This window comes from Myxocyprinus asiaticus, chromosome 21, assembly GCF_019703515.2.
Source record: "Myxocyprinus asiaticus isolate MX2 ecotype Aquarium Trade chromosome 21, UBuf_Myxa_2, whole genome shotgun sequence".
NCBI classification, from domain to species: Eukaryota; Metazoa; Chordata; class Actinopteri; order Cypriniformes; family Catostomidae; genus Myxocyprinus; species Myxocyprinus asiaticus.
Genome location: NC_059364.1, coordinates 4614189 through 4628674, shown reverse-complemented (window position 1 = coordinate 4628674; position 14486 = coordinate 4614189). Strand labels below are relative to the sequence as shown.

The 14486-nt window shown below is 36.9% G+C and overlaps 1 protein-coding gene across 4 annotated transcripts in view; it reads right to left on the bottom strand.

Moving 5' to 3' along the window:
• LOC127411941 (acyl-coenzyme A oxidase-like protein) overlaps nucleotides 1-14486 on the bottom strand; it is a 70130-nt gene that overhangs the window by 32085 nt on the left and 23559 nt on the right. For all 4 annotated transcript variants that reach the window (XR_007892369.1, XR_007892370.1, XM_051647876.1 and 1 more), the window contains 4 exons: nucleotides 13696-13812; nucleotides 11217-11370; nucleotides 10926-11015; nucleotides 427-536 (listed from right to left, as the gene is read on the bottom strand). Coding sequence is in view for 2 of the 4 variants with exons in the window: in XM_051647876.1 (XP_051503836.1) it covers nucleotides 427-536; nucleotides 10926-11015; nucleotides 11217-11370; nucleotides 13696-13812 (471 nt within the window). In the remaining 2 variants the exon portion in view is untranslated. The remainder of the gene's footprint in view (nucleotides 1-426; nucleotides 537-10925; nucleotides 11016-11216; nucleotides 11371-13695; nucleotides 13813-14486) is intronic.

Below are 14486 nucleotides of genomic sequence, written 5' to 3'. Positions count from 1 at the left end.
GAGGACAAGTCTCAGTTGCCTCCACTTCTGAGACGTCAATCCGCGAATCTTATCGTTTGACTCGTTGTGCATGACACCACGGAGAATCACAGCCCGTGGAGGCTCATGCTACTCTCCGCGATCCACGCACAACTTACCACGTGCCCCATTGAGAGTGAGAACCACTAATCGCGACCACGAGGAGGTTACCCCATGTGACTCTACCCTCCCTAGCAACCGGGCCAATTTGGTTGCTTAGGAAACCTGGCTGGAGTCACTCAGCACACCCTGGATTCGAACTCGCGACTCCAGGGGTGGTAGTCAGCGTCAATACTCGCTGAGCAACCCCCTCCCCCTCAAGATTTTGAGATTTAATAAAGCCGTGCACATCTTTGGATTTTGTTTTGTTAAGTAATTCAGAATCAATCTATCTGGTCCAGTTTTTACCTGGTTCTGAGGCTGTCTGTGGCTGAGCTGGCCCAGTTTCGGATCAGTCCCATTACCATGTTGTCCCCCATCTGTTTGGTGTGATGAGTCAGCAGCTCTCGTACCACCACCTGCACACACAACAACAACACAAGACTTTGGTGTCTCAATGATAAAATGAATGTCGAACTGCTCAGTTACACGACAAGGTGAAAATATCTTAAAATCCTGCATTTATTGAAATGCTTTAACTCAAATAACGTGACTTACAATACAATGATTGTAGAAAAGGCAAATAAAAGTGACTTGATGTTACAGTAAGTATCCTTTCTAAGGGATGTTTAGTAATTGAGTACTGTTGTGGTCAAAAATATTGGCACTCTTGGTAAATATGACGATGAAAGTTTTTCTAGGCACTCAAAGCGCTTTACATAGTATAAGGGGAATCTCCTCAACCACCACCGGTGTGCAGTATCCACCTGGATGATGCGATGGCAGCCATAGTGCACCAGTACGCTCACCACACACCAGGTATTGGTGGAGAGGAGAGAGTAGAGTGATATAGCCAATTCATGGAAGGAGATTATTAGGAGGCCATGGACACCAGGGTTACACCCCTACTCTTTACGAGAAGTGTCCTGGGATTTTTAATGACCACAGCGAGTCAGGACCTTGGTTTAATGTCTCATCCAAAGGACAGTGCCTTTTTACAGTATAGTGTCCCTGTCACTATACTGGGGCATTAGGACCCACACAGATCACAGGGTGAGCACCCCCTGCTGGCCTCACTAACACCTCTTCCAGCTGCAACCTTAGTTATCCCCAGGAAGTGTCCCATCCAAGTACTGAACAGGCTCAACCCTGCTTAGCTTCAGTGGGCATCCAGTTTAGAGCTACAGGGTGATTTGGCTGCTGGCAAAGAAGACACTACTGGAACTTCAAATGGGACCAGGTTCTATTGTAAGATGAAACAAAAATAGAGCTTTTTGGTAGCAAACACCAGAGATGGGTTTAACGCACACAGAGAGGTAGCCAAATGGAAAAGTACCCCATGCCCATGGTTAAATATGGTGGTGGATCTTTAATGTTGTGGGGTTATTTTTATGCCAGAGGACCTGGACATCTTGTTCGGATACATGGCATCATGGACTCTATCAAATACCAACAGATAAAAAAAATCAAAACCTGATTGCCTCTGCCAGAAAGCTTAAAATGGGCCCTGGTTGGATCTTCCAGCAAGACAATGATCCAAAACACACATCAAAATCAACCCAAACATGGTTCACTAACCACAAAATCAAGGTTCTGCCATGGCCATCTTAGTCCCCTGACCTGAACCCCATAGAAAACCTGTAGGGTGAACTGAAGAGGAGAGTCCACCATGTGGACCACAGTTATTTGAGGGATCTGGAGAGATTCTGTACAGGAGGAATGGTCTCAGAACCCTTGCCATGTGTACTCCAACCTCATTAGGCATTATAGGAGAAGACTCAGCGCTGTTATCTTGGCAAAGGGAGGTTGTACAAAGTATTGAATAAAAGGGTGCCAATAATTGTGCCACACAAATATTTGACAAAAATATTTGTGTTGTGTTTACAATTGTTTGATATCCATTAGAGGATATATTTTTGTGAATATTTTGAATGAAAGATCAAAAGGAAAAACAATAAAGACATATTTTTCACAGCCTTCTTTGCTCATATTTACTAAGGGTGCCAATATTTTTGGACACAACTGTAATTAACTCAGTTAATTAACCTGAATACACCTCTTCTTTGATGAATGTGTTTTCAATTTCTGAGTTCAAAGTCATTTATTTGATATTTTTTCTGGGGCTTAAAGTAAAAAATGTCATGTGGTGTAACCGTCCAGAGAGAGTAAAAAAATTATAATACTCAAAATCTCATTAAAAGCTGAAATTCTTGAATAAAGAATTTTGGGGATAAAGAGTTTGGAATAATGTCTTATTATTACTTATTATAAATTATAAAATATGGAAAACATACTTGGAAAAACTTTTGTCCACCAAATCAAAATCATGTGGTTTCACCAAAGCCATTTTGCTGTTTATGTTGACAAAAAACATAAAACAGAAATGACCCCTTTAGACACTCAAGACTGAGTGTGAAGTTTAAAAAAATAAAACTGATATTTTGACATTTTGTAGCAGGCACATTTTGTTTAGGTCATGTGGTGTCATCCTGAGAAAACATCTTGACCTTCTTGACACAAAAATACCTTTTTTACCACATGACATTTTAAAGGCATTTAAAGGAATAGTTCACCCAAAAATGCAAATTCTCTCATCCTTTACTCGCCCTCATGCCGTCCCAGATGTGTATGACTTTCTTTCTTCTGCTGAACACAAATAAAGATTTTTAGCTGAATATCTCAGCTCTGTAGCTCCATACAATGCAAGTGAATGGTGACCAGACCTTTGAAGCTCAAGAAAGCACATAAAGGCAGCATAAAATTAATCCATAAGACACCAGCAGTTAAATCCATGTCTTCAGAAGTCATAAGATAGGTGTGGGTGAGAAACAGATCAATATTTAAGTCCTTTTCAATTATAAATTCTCCACCCTGCCCAGTAGTTGGTAATATGCACGACAAATGTGAATCGCCAAAAACAAAAGAAGAAGAATGTGAAACTGAAAGTGGAGATTAATAGTAAAAAAGGGGTTAAATATTTATCTGTTTATCACTCAAATTTATAACACCGCTTCTGAAGACATGGATCAAACCACTGGAGTCATATGGATTACTTTTACGCTGCCTTTATGTGTTTTTGAAGCTTAAAAATGTTGGTCACCATTCGCTTGCACTGTACAGAACTACAGAGCTGAAATATTCTTCTTCTGTTTGTGTTCTGCAGAAGAAAGTAAGTCATATTGGCATACACATGGGGGTGAGTAAATGATGAGAGAATTTAAATTTTTGGGTGAACTTTACCTTTGTTAGAAAATGCTATAAATGCTTTAAATAATTTATGAAACAGACTGGACACCAAGGCTACATTTCTACAAACTTGTGTTTGAACCCTTATGATGTAATTTTATTTTTATTTTTTTTACTTAATCCGATTGGAATACAATTCCTAGAATATGTTTACATGTGGTATCTGAAAAAAAAACAAAAAATGGAAAATGTTTTGGTTTTCTTAAACTTAGTTGCACTTGCAGTGTTCCCGGTCAAAAATGACCGGCCATAGGAAATTAATGGATTAGACTACAAAATACAGAAATACTAAGTGTTCAGGAGCATCACAATCCTTTGGATGAGCACATATGTGGATGTGTGTTTGCACACACAAAGTCCTCGGATATGTGCACACACACACACACACAACAGGTCCAACAGTGGCTCCCACTTGATGTTGTTCCTCCCCACAGAGAACTCGGTCCACTGTGGCCAGTCCTGCCTGTGGTAGTGCGCCTTGCTGTCCCAAAGGCAAAGATAGCAGGGAAACTTGGTAAAACCGCCTTGGAGACCCATCAGAAATGCCACCATTTTAAAGTCTCCTATGACCTCCCAGCCGTGCTCATCATACTTCAAGGCGCCAGCAAGGTCTTGATATGTATCCACTTAGGCAGCTGGAACTAAACTGAACTGGTGGGCTTAAGGCCCCTGTATTTATACTACTATTTATATTACTGGAAAGTTCTAGAAAGTTCTAGAAGTTACTCCAAGTTTACTCAGCACTATCTGGAATGTTCTGGAAAATAGGTAAATTTCAAAATATCACTGTCCTGGTCACAAAAGCAAAGTTTGTGGGGAATAACAGCCATTTTCTATACTTTTGAGTCATAAGCAATTAGGAAATAACATTTACTACCCGGGAAACCAAAAAAAAAAAAAATGTGTTACACGGTGTAATATATGCAATATGAGAGATTTATAAACAATCTTAGTGGGCCGGTCATTTTTGACCAGGAACACAAAATGTGCTAGCACAAAACGAACACAGAACAAGGATTAAATTAGTTTTTTAAAAAGATTTCTAATTTGTATCACCTTATCCTTATTATAAGCTTATTTGTTGAAAATGCATTATTGTTCTCATTTAGACCATCAAAGTGGAAAGTTCTCAATGCATATTTCATAGGTCATCATTACTTCATGGAATATTCCGGGTTCAATACAAGTTAAGATCCATCGAGAGCATTTGTGGCATACTGTTGATAATTAAAACTATTAATTTATACTTGTTTCTATAAAAAAAGTTAAAATCAAATGTTGCAGCGAGGCACTTACAATGGAAGTGAATGGGGCCCATTTTTGGAGACTTTAAAGGCAGAAATGTCTTATCATTTTAGAAAAGCACTTACATTAATTCTTCGGTTAAAATTTGTGTATTGTTTGAGCTGTAAAGATGTTTAAATAAAGTTGACCACTGAGTGGGTGAAGCGTCATTCCAAACTCCATTTATCGGTAAAAGTAGTACATCATCTGGGTACTCGTAGTACACTTCTTTCTGTTACATTTTCAGTGTAAACATACTACTTGCACTACTGACACTACAAAATGGCATAGAATAGTGTGCGGAATGCAGAAGTGTGTGATTTGGGAAGCACCTAGAGTAACTTGTACAGACCATTGAGATACTGCACCTGGTCTTTACTGTAAAGGAGTCTCTTAATGGTAAGAAACCTCCCTTTAGTCATTAGTGTGTCTCCTGGGATCACATAATCAGCACAACATCACACTTTAAACAGCAGATACTAAACACACATGAATCCAGAGAGTAAATGACTCATTGTGTAATAATCATTGTGTATGTTTCAGCGCTACATCTCACCCAAATTACGCCAAAACTTAAAATAACCCCTTTTACTCCAGTCTTCACATCTGCACAGACCACTACTGCATACTATCAAACAATTATCTCAGAGTAACCAAATTGGACACGCAATTTTACAGGACAGACAACACTCAGTGTGCTGGTCATGTGTTTGAAATTTAGAGCTGAATTTCCTCATGACAGGTGATGCTGAAATCTCTTAACTTCATAAGACTGATGTTGAATGAAAAAAAATCCCCACAACAAATCTGAGAGACATAAGAAAAAAAAGAGACTTTTACTGTTCTTGTGACTTTGGATTACTGTTTGACCTCTCATTACCAGCAACCTCAATTTTCACATGCCCTTATTTGAACTTCAGCATTGGTTTACCATTTTTTGTTGGCTTGAAGCACTTAATTAATTAAATAATAGTCCTCAAAACAATGGCAGAAATGGCCACCACTGTGATATTAAAGGGATAGTTCATCCAAAAATGAAAATTCTGTTATCATATACATTACTCTCATGTCATTCTAAACTTGTATGACGAAGAATGTATTGGTCTTTTTTCCGTGCATTTACAGATAGGGGCTGGAGCTTTCAAGTTTCAAACATGAGGCTAATTGTATGGCTTCAGTAGATCTATATACAGTATAACACAAAACTTTGCACAAAGGAAAAGACTGAAATTTAAGACGTTATTCTCTACAAATCTTGACATCGACCGTAGCTCTCCATGGCCCAATGTTCGCATCATGAGTTTTAAGTCGGATCTTTTAAATGAATCCAATTCAATTGACCGATTGATCCAGTTCACAAAAGTAGTCTCAATGATTTGTTCACAAAACAGACTGATCCGGTTCTCGATTTCAACTCATCGACTGGTTCACAGCCAGTGTTGGGTGTAATCTGATTAAAGGGTAATCAAATTACTTTTTAGTGGGAAAAGTACTGTATTACATTTACATTTATGCATTTGGCCGATGCTTTTATCCAAAGTGACTTACAGTGCCCTGATTACAGGGACAATCCCCGTGGAGCAACCTGGAGTTAAGTGCCTTGCTCAAGGACACAATGGTGGTGGCTGTGGGGATTGAACCAACAACCTTCTCAGTGCTTTAGTCCACTACACCACCACTCCACCTACATATTAAGATGTGCTCATCATACTTCAAGGCGCCAGCAAGGTCTTGATATGTATCCACTTAGGCAGCTGGAACTAAACTGAACTGGTGGGCTTAAGGCCCCTGTATTTATACTACTATTTATATTACTGGAAAGTTCTAGAAAGTTCTAGAAGTTACTCCAAGTTTACTCAGCACTGAATCTATCTGGAATGTTCTGGAAAATAGGTAAATTTCAAAATATCACTGTCCTGGCCACATAAGCAAAGTTTGTGGGGAATAACAGCCATTTTCTATACTTTTGAGTCATAAGCAATTAGGAAATAACACTTACTACCCGGGAAACCAAAAAAAAAAATGTTACACGGTGTAATATATGCAGTATGAGAGATTTATAAACAATCTTAGTGGGCCGGTCATTTTTGACCAGGAACACAAAATGTGCTAGCACAAAACGAACACAGAACAAGGATTAAATTAGTTTTTTAAAAAGATTTCTAATTTTTATCACCTTATCCTTATTATAAGACTATTTGTTGAAAATGCATTATTGTTCTCATTTAGAGATGAGACTACACCACCACTCCACCTACGTATCACATATTAAATTCTTGCAATCAGATAGACCCGCCCCAACAATGTTACTCAACCAATGGCGTGAGAGTCTCTTTGTTTGAACAATGGTAGACAGGGGGCGTATTCAGAAAGCTGTTTTGAAAACAAAGTTTCTTTTTGCAATTCCGTTTGGTTGCGCAGAAATTACATACTTCAGCTTTATCCCTTGTGCGTCAATTTAAAGAAGTTACTCAGATGTCTGCATCAAAAAACTGGCATAATAAGATTATATATTAATATTATTTTCCACTTTCAATGTGTTAATTTTTTTAACCAACATCAGTCCTGATCATAACTACCAAATATTCATTCATTTCAGGATTTTAACACTTTAAATGCCAGTTTGTTTACATAATGCCACTGTTGTGTCTTACACACATACACACATTACTCAATACACACTTACAAAACACACTCTGACATCCATACCAACACACCCACACAATTTTAGCTGCAACATTTATTCAATTGGCCTGCAGTGCTCTCTAATATAGCAAACAGAAAATAGGTGAAAAGCTTGTATTTGCTCCATAGGCTAAACATGAGAAAAATGGCACCATCAGGTGGAAAATATTACAAATTAAAATTTTGAAGCCAGGGCTCCAGAATGAAAGAATAATAAAATAGACTTCATGATTTTATGCTTTAATGGCACTGGGATCAAATATTGCACTTTTAATGGGTTTCAATGGGGACATTTTTGTCCTGAAGGTCCTGAGTGTAACTATTTTGTGTACACAGTGTATTATAGGAACTGAGGTTGAAATATCAAAATTTCCCCAAAAATACACACCTTTGGCAAAATTTATGCCGTTGGCATTAACACAAAAATGAAAAAGACAAAAATGTCCCAAAGGTCGCACAAGGGTTAAGTATTTGATATTTTCCAAAATAATATTATTGTAGGATACATTTAAAACATAAATTATATTCATAAATATGTCTGTTTACTGTGACAGCTCAACATGTTGGAGTGTGTGACTTGCGTGTGACAATGAAGGCGGAAATATGGACATTATTTTGAATTCTTTGAGCGGAAACTGTTCTGTGAAGTGTTTTAGAAAGCAATTTAAAGGTGAAGTAATTAGTAATGTGATTACCTTTTCAATGAAGTTATTAGTAAAGTAATCCAATCACCATGTTAGAGAAGTAATTTTGTGTAAATTTGAAGTGGATTACTTTTTTTTGTGACTTACCTAACACTGTTCACAGCCCACTGGATGTGAAGATGATCAAAACCATCAAAAACTTGTCATCAAAAAAATATCTCAATACTGAGACCATTTTCTGAACCATCTCATCATTAAATGGGATATGTACTGAAGAGACTGATATTTTGGAATTGTAATATTCAATCAACTTTTAATTTTCTTTAACCTCATGCGACCCCCGCGTACACATGCGTGGACGTTGTATTTTGGCCTCTCTATACACAACGCATCATTTAAATTCATTTAAACCGACTGATCTCAGTTCAGGAGACTCTGGGCTGTCAGTAAAGGGTTAAACTTTCGACGCATCACATGAGTCAGGTGACAAAGTAACATGGTACCGACCACAGCGGAGTTTGTCTTTGGGAGATATATGATGTTTTTATACTGAAACCTATTTGAGTCAAAAGATTAGAGTCTCTAGTTTCATCTGATATGCCATTTTTTTTTAAATTTGAGCGCTTTATCATGAAACGCCATGCCGTTGAACAAAATGTACACTAATGTGTTCCTTAGAAATCCTACATTTACCTGTACTGTGCATTATCACATTGAGAATCAATGGGTTCGTCCAAAAGCTGAAAAAATGTACTTTCAGAGGCTTTATCTGGAGTTAGGATGAAAATAAAGTGCATTATGAACTGTTCTGAGACCAGTGCAGACAGACAGCACACTGGAGGTTAAGTCATTCACTAAATAGGGAGCAAGGGAGCATCCTATAGCTCTTTATGCAGCTAAAGTTCAGTTTCAGGCTGCAGATGATGTTTGGATCACTCAACATGTTTGACAGACATGAGACAATGATAATCAGTACATAGATTCAGAATTTATAATGTATCATTTTATTTTAACATGGTTGGCAGTGATTGGATGATGCTGGACATTACTTTGAATCAGAATTAATTATGCTAATTTCTGATGTAATGTCTGTAACGTCTCAAAAACACGAATAACCAACACTCCTGGAAACATAATAAACAATTTGATGAAAAAAAAATATTTGAAATTTCTATAGCTTGGTATTATTTAAAATTTCACAACTTAGTCTCACTCTCCACATATGTGGACATTAATTATTAGGAAAACTATTTGCTCTAGAATTTTTTATGTTTATTAGGTGCTACTAGTTACAAATCAAAAAGGGAAATGGAAAATGCACACAGCAGTCACACTCAGGTCCCAGGAGGTTAAATAAATACTTTAAGTGAATTTAATACAATGTAAAAAAGGGCATATTTATGTATGAGTAATTAAAAATCTTAGATGATTTATCTTTGCATGGACTTTTACTGTGCAAAATGTTTTTTCAGGTAACCTACTATAAAAAATTTGCTTCTAAATTAACTGGCTTTAATCAAGTCAAATGTATTTATTTAATTAATATATTTATTTTTTGTATTTGTTTAATATTTTATTTATTTATTATCATTTTTAAAACACTATTTATGAATACTGAATTAACCTGTCAGGTGAAAATGTAATTGTTTAAAAGTCTGGTCCAGGAATGTGATCAAATTTTCAAGTTGGACGAGTGTGGACCAAATGTAAAAGTTTTTATCAACTACTATTCTGAATATTATGGGTTAGACTCTGTAGTGCTAAAATGACAACAGCATCAGCCTGATTCTCAGGGGTCAATTGCGTGACTTTATTTTGGTTCTGAAGGAGCTAATTTAATTTCAGCAGAAAGTACATGTCTTTAGGCTTCGTCCAGCTGTGAATGCAGACCTTGTGTTTGAGTCTGTGTGCGTGTTATGTCTGCATGCGTGTCATCTTATGTTGTTTTCGTTGCCGTTCAACGCTCATCAATGCAGTACTAATTTCAACCAGCATAAAATGAAGCCCTAATTACGATAACAGTTATCTAATAACCAGCAACTATGCTCAACACATTATTGCTGATTCACTGTGCAAATGCATCAAAATAACTACCATCATTAATCCACTTAATTCAATTTAATTTGTGAGACACCGTTTATATTATTAAAAGAATAGCTAATTGCCTTTTTTTCCCCTGCAAGCAGTCATCAGACATACCTCTCTGTGTTTTCTGTTTCTGCGCTCTTGTTTGTCTGAATATGGGTATGCAAATATGATATTGGACCATTTAAAGCAAATAACTCTGAAAGAAATAGGAAAACAAATAACAACCTTAAGGGAAATAGACTAATAAATATGACCCTTGTGACCAAGGGATTTCCTTTCCCCAAGACTTGCTGACCAGTTATGTAAATGCATTTGTTACGCTGGTGTCATCTAGGGACTTATTTATGTGTCTTGACCCTATTCACACTTAAATGTGTTTTCAAATGTTTTTTTATTTAAATCCAATCTACTATTTACACACTACATGCACATATAAGTAGTTCACTTCTGTGATTATGCTAATGCCAAGGAGCAAGGTTTTGCCATTTATTCCCCATATGGCAATAAGTGTTTGAGTTTGATTGCACTCGGGGCTTTCAAACTTCTGTGTGCTAACATAGTCCTGTTCAGAGGAGTAAAGTTTACATATGAGGCCCGAACAACCAAATGCATTGACATTTGGCCGAGTTGCATCTTTTAATATGATAAACTGTGCCTTTGAATGAATTGAATTAAGTGGATTAATAAAGGAGTCATTTTGATGCATTTGAACACAATTGAATCAGCAATATGAGTCTCAATCCACCTCCTTTGAGTTATCGGAATGAGTCTTGGAGGGCATTTGCACTTTCATGATCTGATCAGTAAAAATGCATGAAGTGACCCGAGTGTAAAAACCCCTCTAATTATATTTATGAATACCTGGAGCATCACCATGTTGTCGCCCTCAAACGTGACGAAGACGTCGGAATCACACTTCAGAGAAGGAATTCGGTTTTCCATCATATAGCCCTGGGGTAAATCAAGCACAGTGCATGTGCACATTGATATTAAATATTAATATGATTAATTAATGAATAAGATATTTTGCACATAACTGTCAATTAAATATAAAATATGTTCTGAATGGCCTTGATTGTGCATCACAGGACATTAGTTATCAGCGTAGGTGTGTGTGTATGTGTGTAAATGTGTAAAAAGACACACACTCACCATCCCGCCGGTACACTCACGGCAGTCTTGCAAACATGCAAGGTTTTCCCACGTGCTGTAGGCTTTCAGTCCAGCCACGAGCGCTTGCAGAGCGCGGTTGCTTTGAAGGTCGTGACCCTGACACAACGCATCATCCATCAAAACTGCTGCGTATCTACACAGTGACCAAACACAGACAAACAGTGCACAATGCACACAGACTTCAAAAGACTTCTACAAGATTGCCCAAGAAACACCTACTCAGTTTACTCGTATAAAACAAGACTTGTATTACACATAGATAACAAATACTGCCATTATATTAATGCTATTTAGCCAGATGAGAACTGGCTCCCCCAGCTGAGCCTTATGAGGTTATTTTTCTCATGGAGTTTTGTATTCCTTGCCACAGCTGCCTTTGGCTTGCTCACTGAGGGACTAAAGACTAATACAGTGCTGTGAAAAAGTATTTGTATCCTGATTTCTTATGCTTTTGAGTATATCTCATACTAAATTGTTTCAAAAATTCAAACAAAATCTAACAGAAATCAAAGGCAATCTGAGTAAACACAAAAGACATAATAAATGATAATGTTATTTATTGAAGCAAAAAAGTTATCCAACACCAACTGGGCCTGTGTGAAAAACTATTTAGTTACTAAATCCCCAAATCTATGAAACTGCATTCATAATGGAGTTCAGCTGGACTAGACACACCCAGGCCTGATTCAAAATCAAATCAACACATAAATAGAACTTTTTCAGCAGCGTGAATTTGGGTAAAAGGTCTCACCCAGTAGCACACTATGCCAAGATCAAAAGGTGATTGAAATGCATCAGTCTGGGAAGGGTTACAAAGCTATTTTAAAGGCTCTGGGACTCCAAAAAACCACAGTGAGAGAGAGCCATTATCTCCAAATGGAGAAAACTTGGCACAGTAGTGAACCTTCCCAAAAGTGGCCGACCTTCTAAAATTCCTCCAAGAGCACAGCAAAAAAGTAGTGGTCGATCGATATATCGCAGAGGCTGATAAATCACCCGATATTCTGACTTTTTTAATTATCTGCATCAGCCGATACATTTTCCCGTTTGGTCGACTTGTTTCTTGAGGGCGCCGGAAATCGACTACTTGCATGTGAAGCAGCCAGTCACGGTTCGTTTTGTTGTTACTTTCCATCATGTTACTACAATAATAGACCGGTGTGCAACACAGTAGATAATATTTTATATTTTGTATTCATTAATTAAATATATTTCTTTTTATATTTTAAATATTTATTTAATATTTGGTATTTATTTATTTAATATTTGTTTTTATATTTTTTATATATTTTATATTCATACAATATTTTGTATTTATTCATTTATTTATTTAATATATTTATTTTTATATGTTTAATTTTTATTCAATATTTGTATTTAATTATTATAATATTTAATTTATTATTAATGATTACTGAATCAACCTGACTGTTGGATCAGGTAAAAATTACTTATAGCAACTACAATTTCTTTGTTAAATACAGGGTACAGATTTTTAGCCATCAGACACTTTTTAAATGAAAACATCATTCTGAGATGTGAGCGCAGATGTGTCAGATAAATATTCATGAAGACTGAAGTGGTTTCTCAGAAGGATGCATCTGAGCTCCTATTTTCCTTCATCTCTTTGCCTGTGGTATTTCTAAGAATGTTTTAAAAAATACCCCACCATGCCACTAACCTGAATGACACAGAGACCTCAAGTGGATGACAGTAAAACTGCTCCTTGTGTTGGCATTTTTAAAAATAAAGGTTCTTCAATTGTTCTTTGCAGCACTTTATGTTCAGAAAATAACTCTATTCACTGAAAAAACATTATTCATGTTACATTATAAAGCGCATTGGTTTCTGCAGAATTTGTTCTTTAAAGTACCAAAGTCTTTTAAGGTTTTTCTAAAGAACTATAGAATAAAAAGTTCTGTATGAGAAAAAGGCTTTCAATCATTTTTGGTTCTAATTGGAAACTTTATTTTTAAAAGTACTGGACAACAGTATAAAGAGAAAAGTGCCAAATTTAAGTTCAATTTGAGTTATAACAGAAATCACGTCTCTTAGACTATGATATGACAGGTTTGTCCCAACTATACTCAGATTGAGTGTACAAAGGTGCTAATTCACATTTGGATAGGCAATCAAGACATTTTGAAGGCATTTTTCTCAGTTTCAGTGATGGTGTAGTAGCTACTCTTTGGCTTTGTAGTTTAACCCACTGTTGCCCCACTATTGGGGCGAGTTGTCATAATCTTTTTCCTGGGCAGAATCAGTGGAAATGTAGAATGGCTTTTTGGTAGCCGAGACTTTAATGTATGTGGCTATGCAAGAATTGACTTTCAAAAATGAAACTACCCTGAGAAATATTCTCTGGAGTAAAATGATTGACTACTAGCACCAGTCCCCCCTAAACTCCAAAAGATTAACGAGGGGACAAGTTCAAGGTGAGGACAGGAAGTGTTTTTACCTGGTGGTGAAGGTGAGAGCGAGGGCAGCAGCCAGGTGTGGCATCAGTCTCAGGTGCTGCGTTTGGTGCTCAATGATCTTCACCTCTTCCTGGTCCTTGGGACCAAACTGTCTGCGACTTTGAAAGAAAATTGTGAGGAAGGGGAGAGTAAAGATAGCTTATAACTTTGCACAGATAAAATTAGTAAGCAATTTTATCACACTAAAATCATGTAACATGTATAATGTTTACATCTTGTGGCTATATTTTTGAAACACTGTGTATAATAGTATATTCACTGGCCCCATTCACTTCTTTTGTAAGTGTCTTACTGTAACTGCAATAGTAGCTTTTTTTAAATGATGGACGAGTTGAAATTATTAGACTATTTATATATGGAAATCAACATTATGCTACAAATGCTTTACTTTCGATCAAGCTTAACTTGTATTGAACCTGAAACATTCATTTTAAGTGTTCAACTACTTTTGAAGCTACTGTACACAGAAACCTCGATCATTGACACTCATAAAAACACACACAGGATAGGTCAAAGCAAAGGGTCAGACATCCAACAACACACCTGGATTGTAGCAGACGACGACACAGCCAATAACCTTTCTGGTAGCCCACTTTACTAAGCACACAGCAACATTGTGTGTGTTTGTGTGCATGTGTAAGTGTATTTGTGTGTGTTTGCAAGTGTGTAGAGAGAAGACTATCTGTGGTGTCCGTTTGGTGCCTGTGTGTGTTTGTGATTCTGCTGAAGTCAAACTTGTGGTACTACACTTGAGCTATGTACACCTGTTACC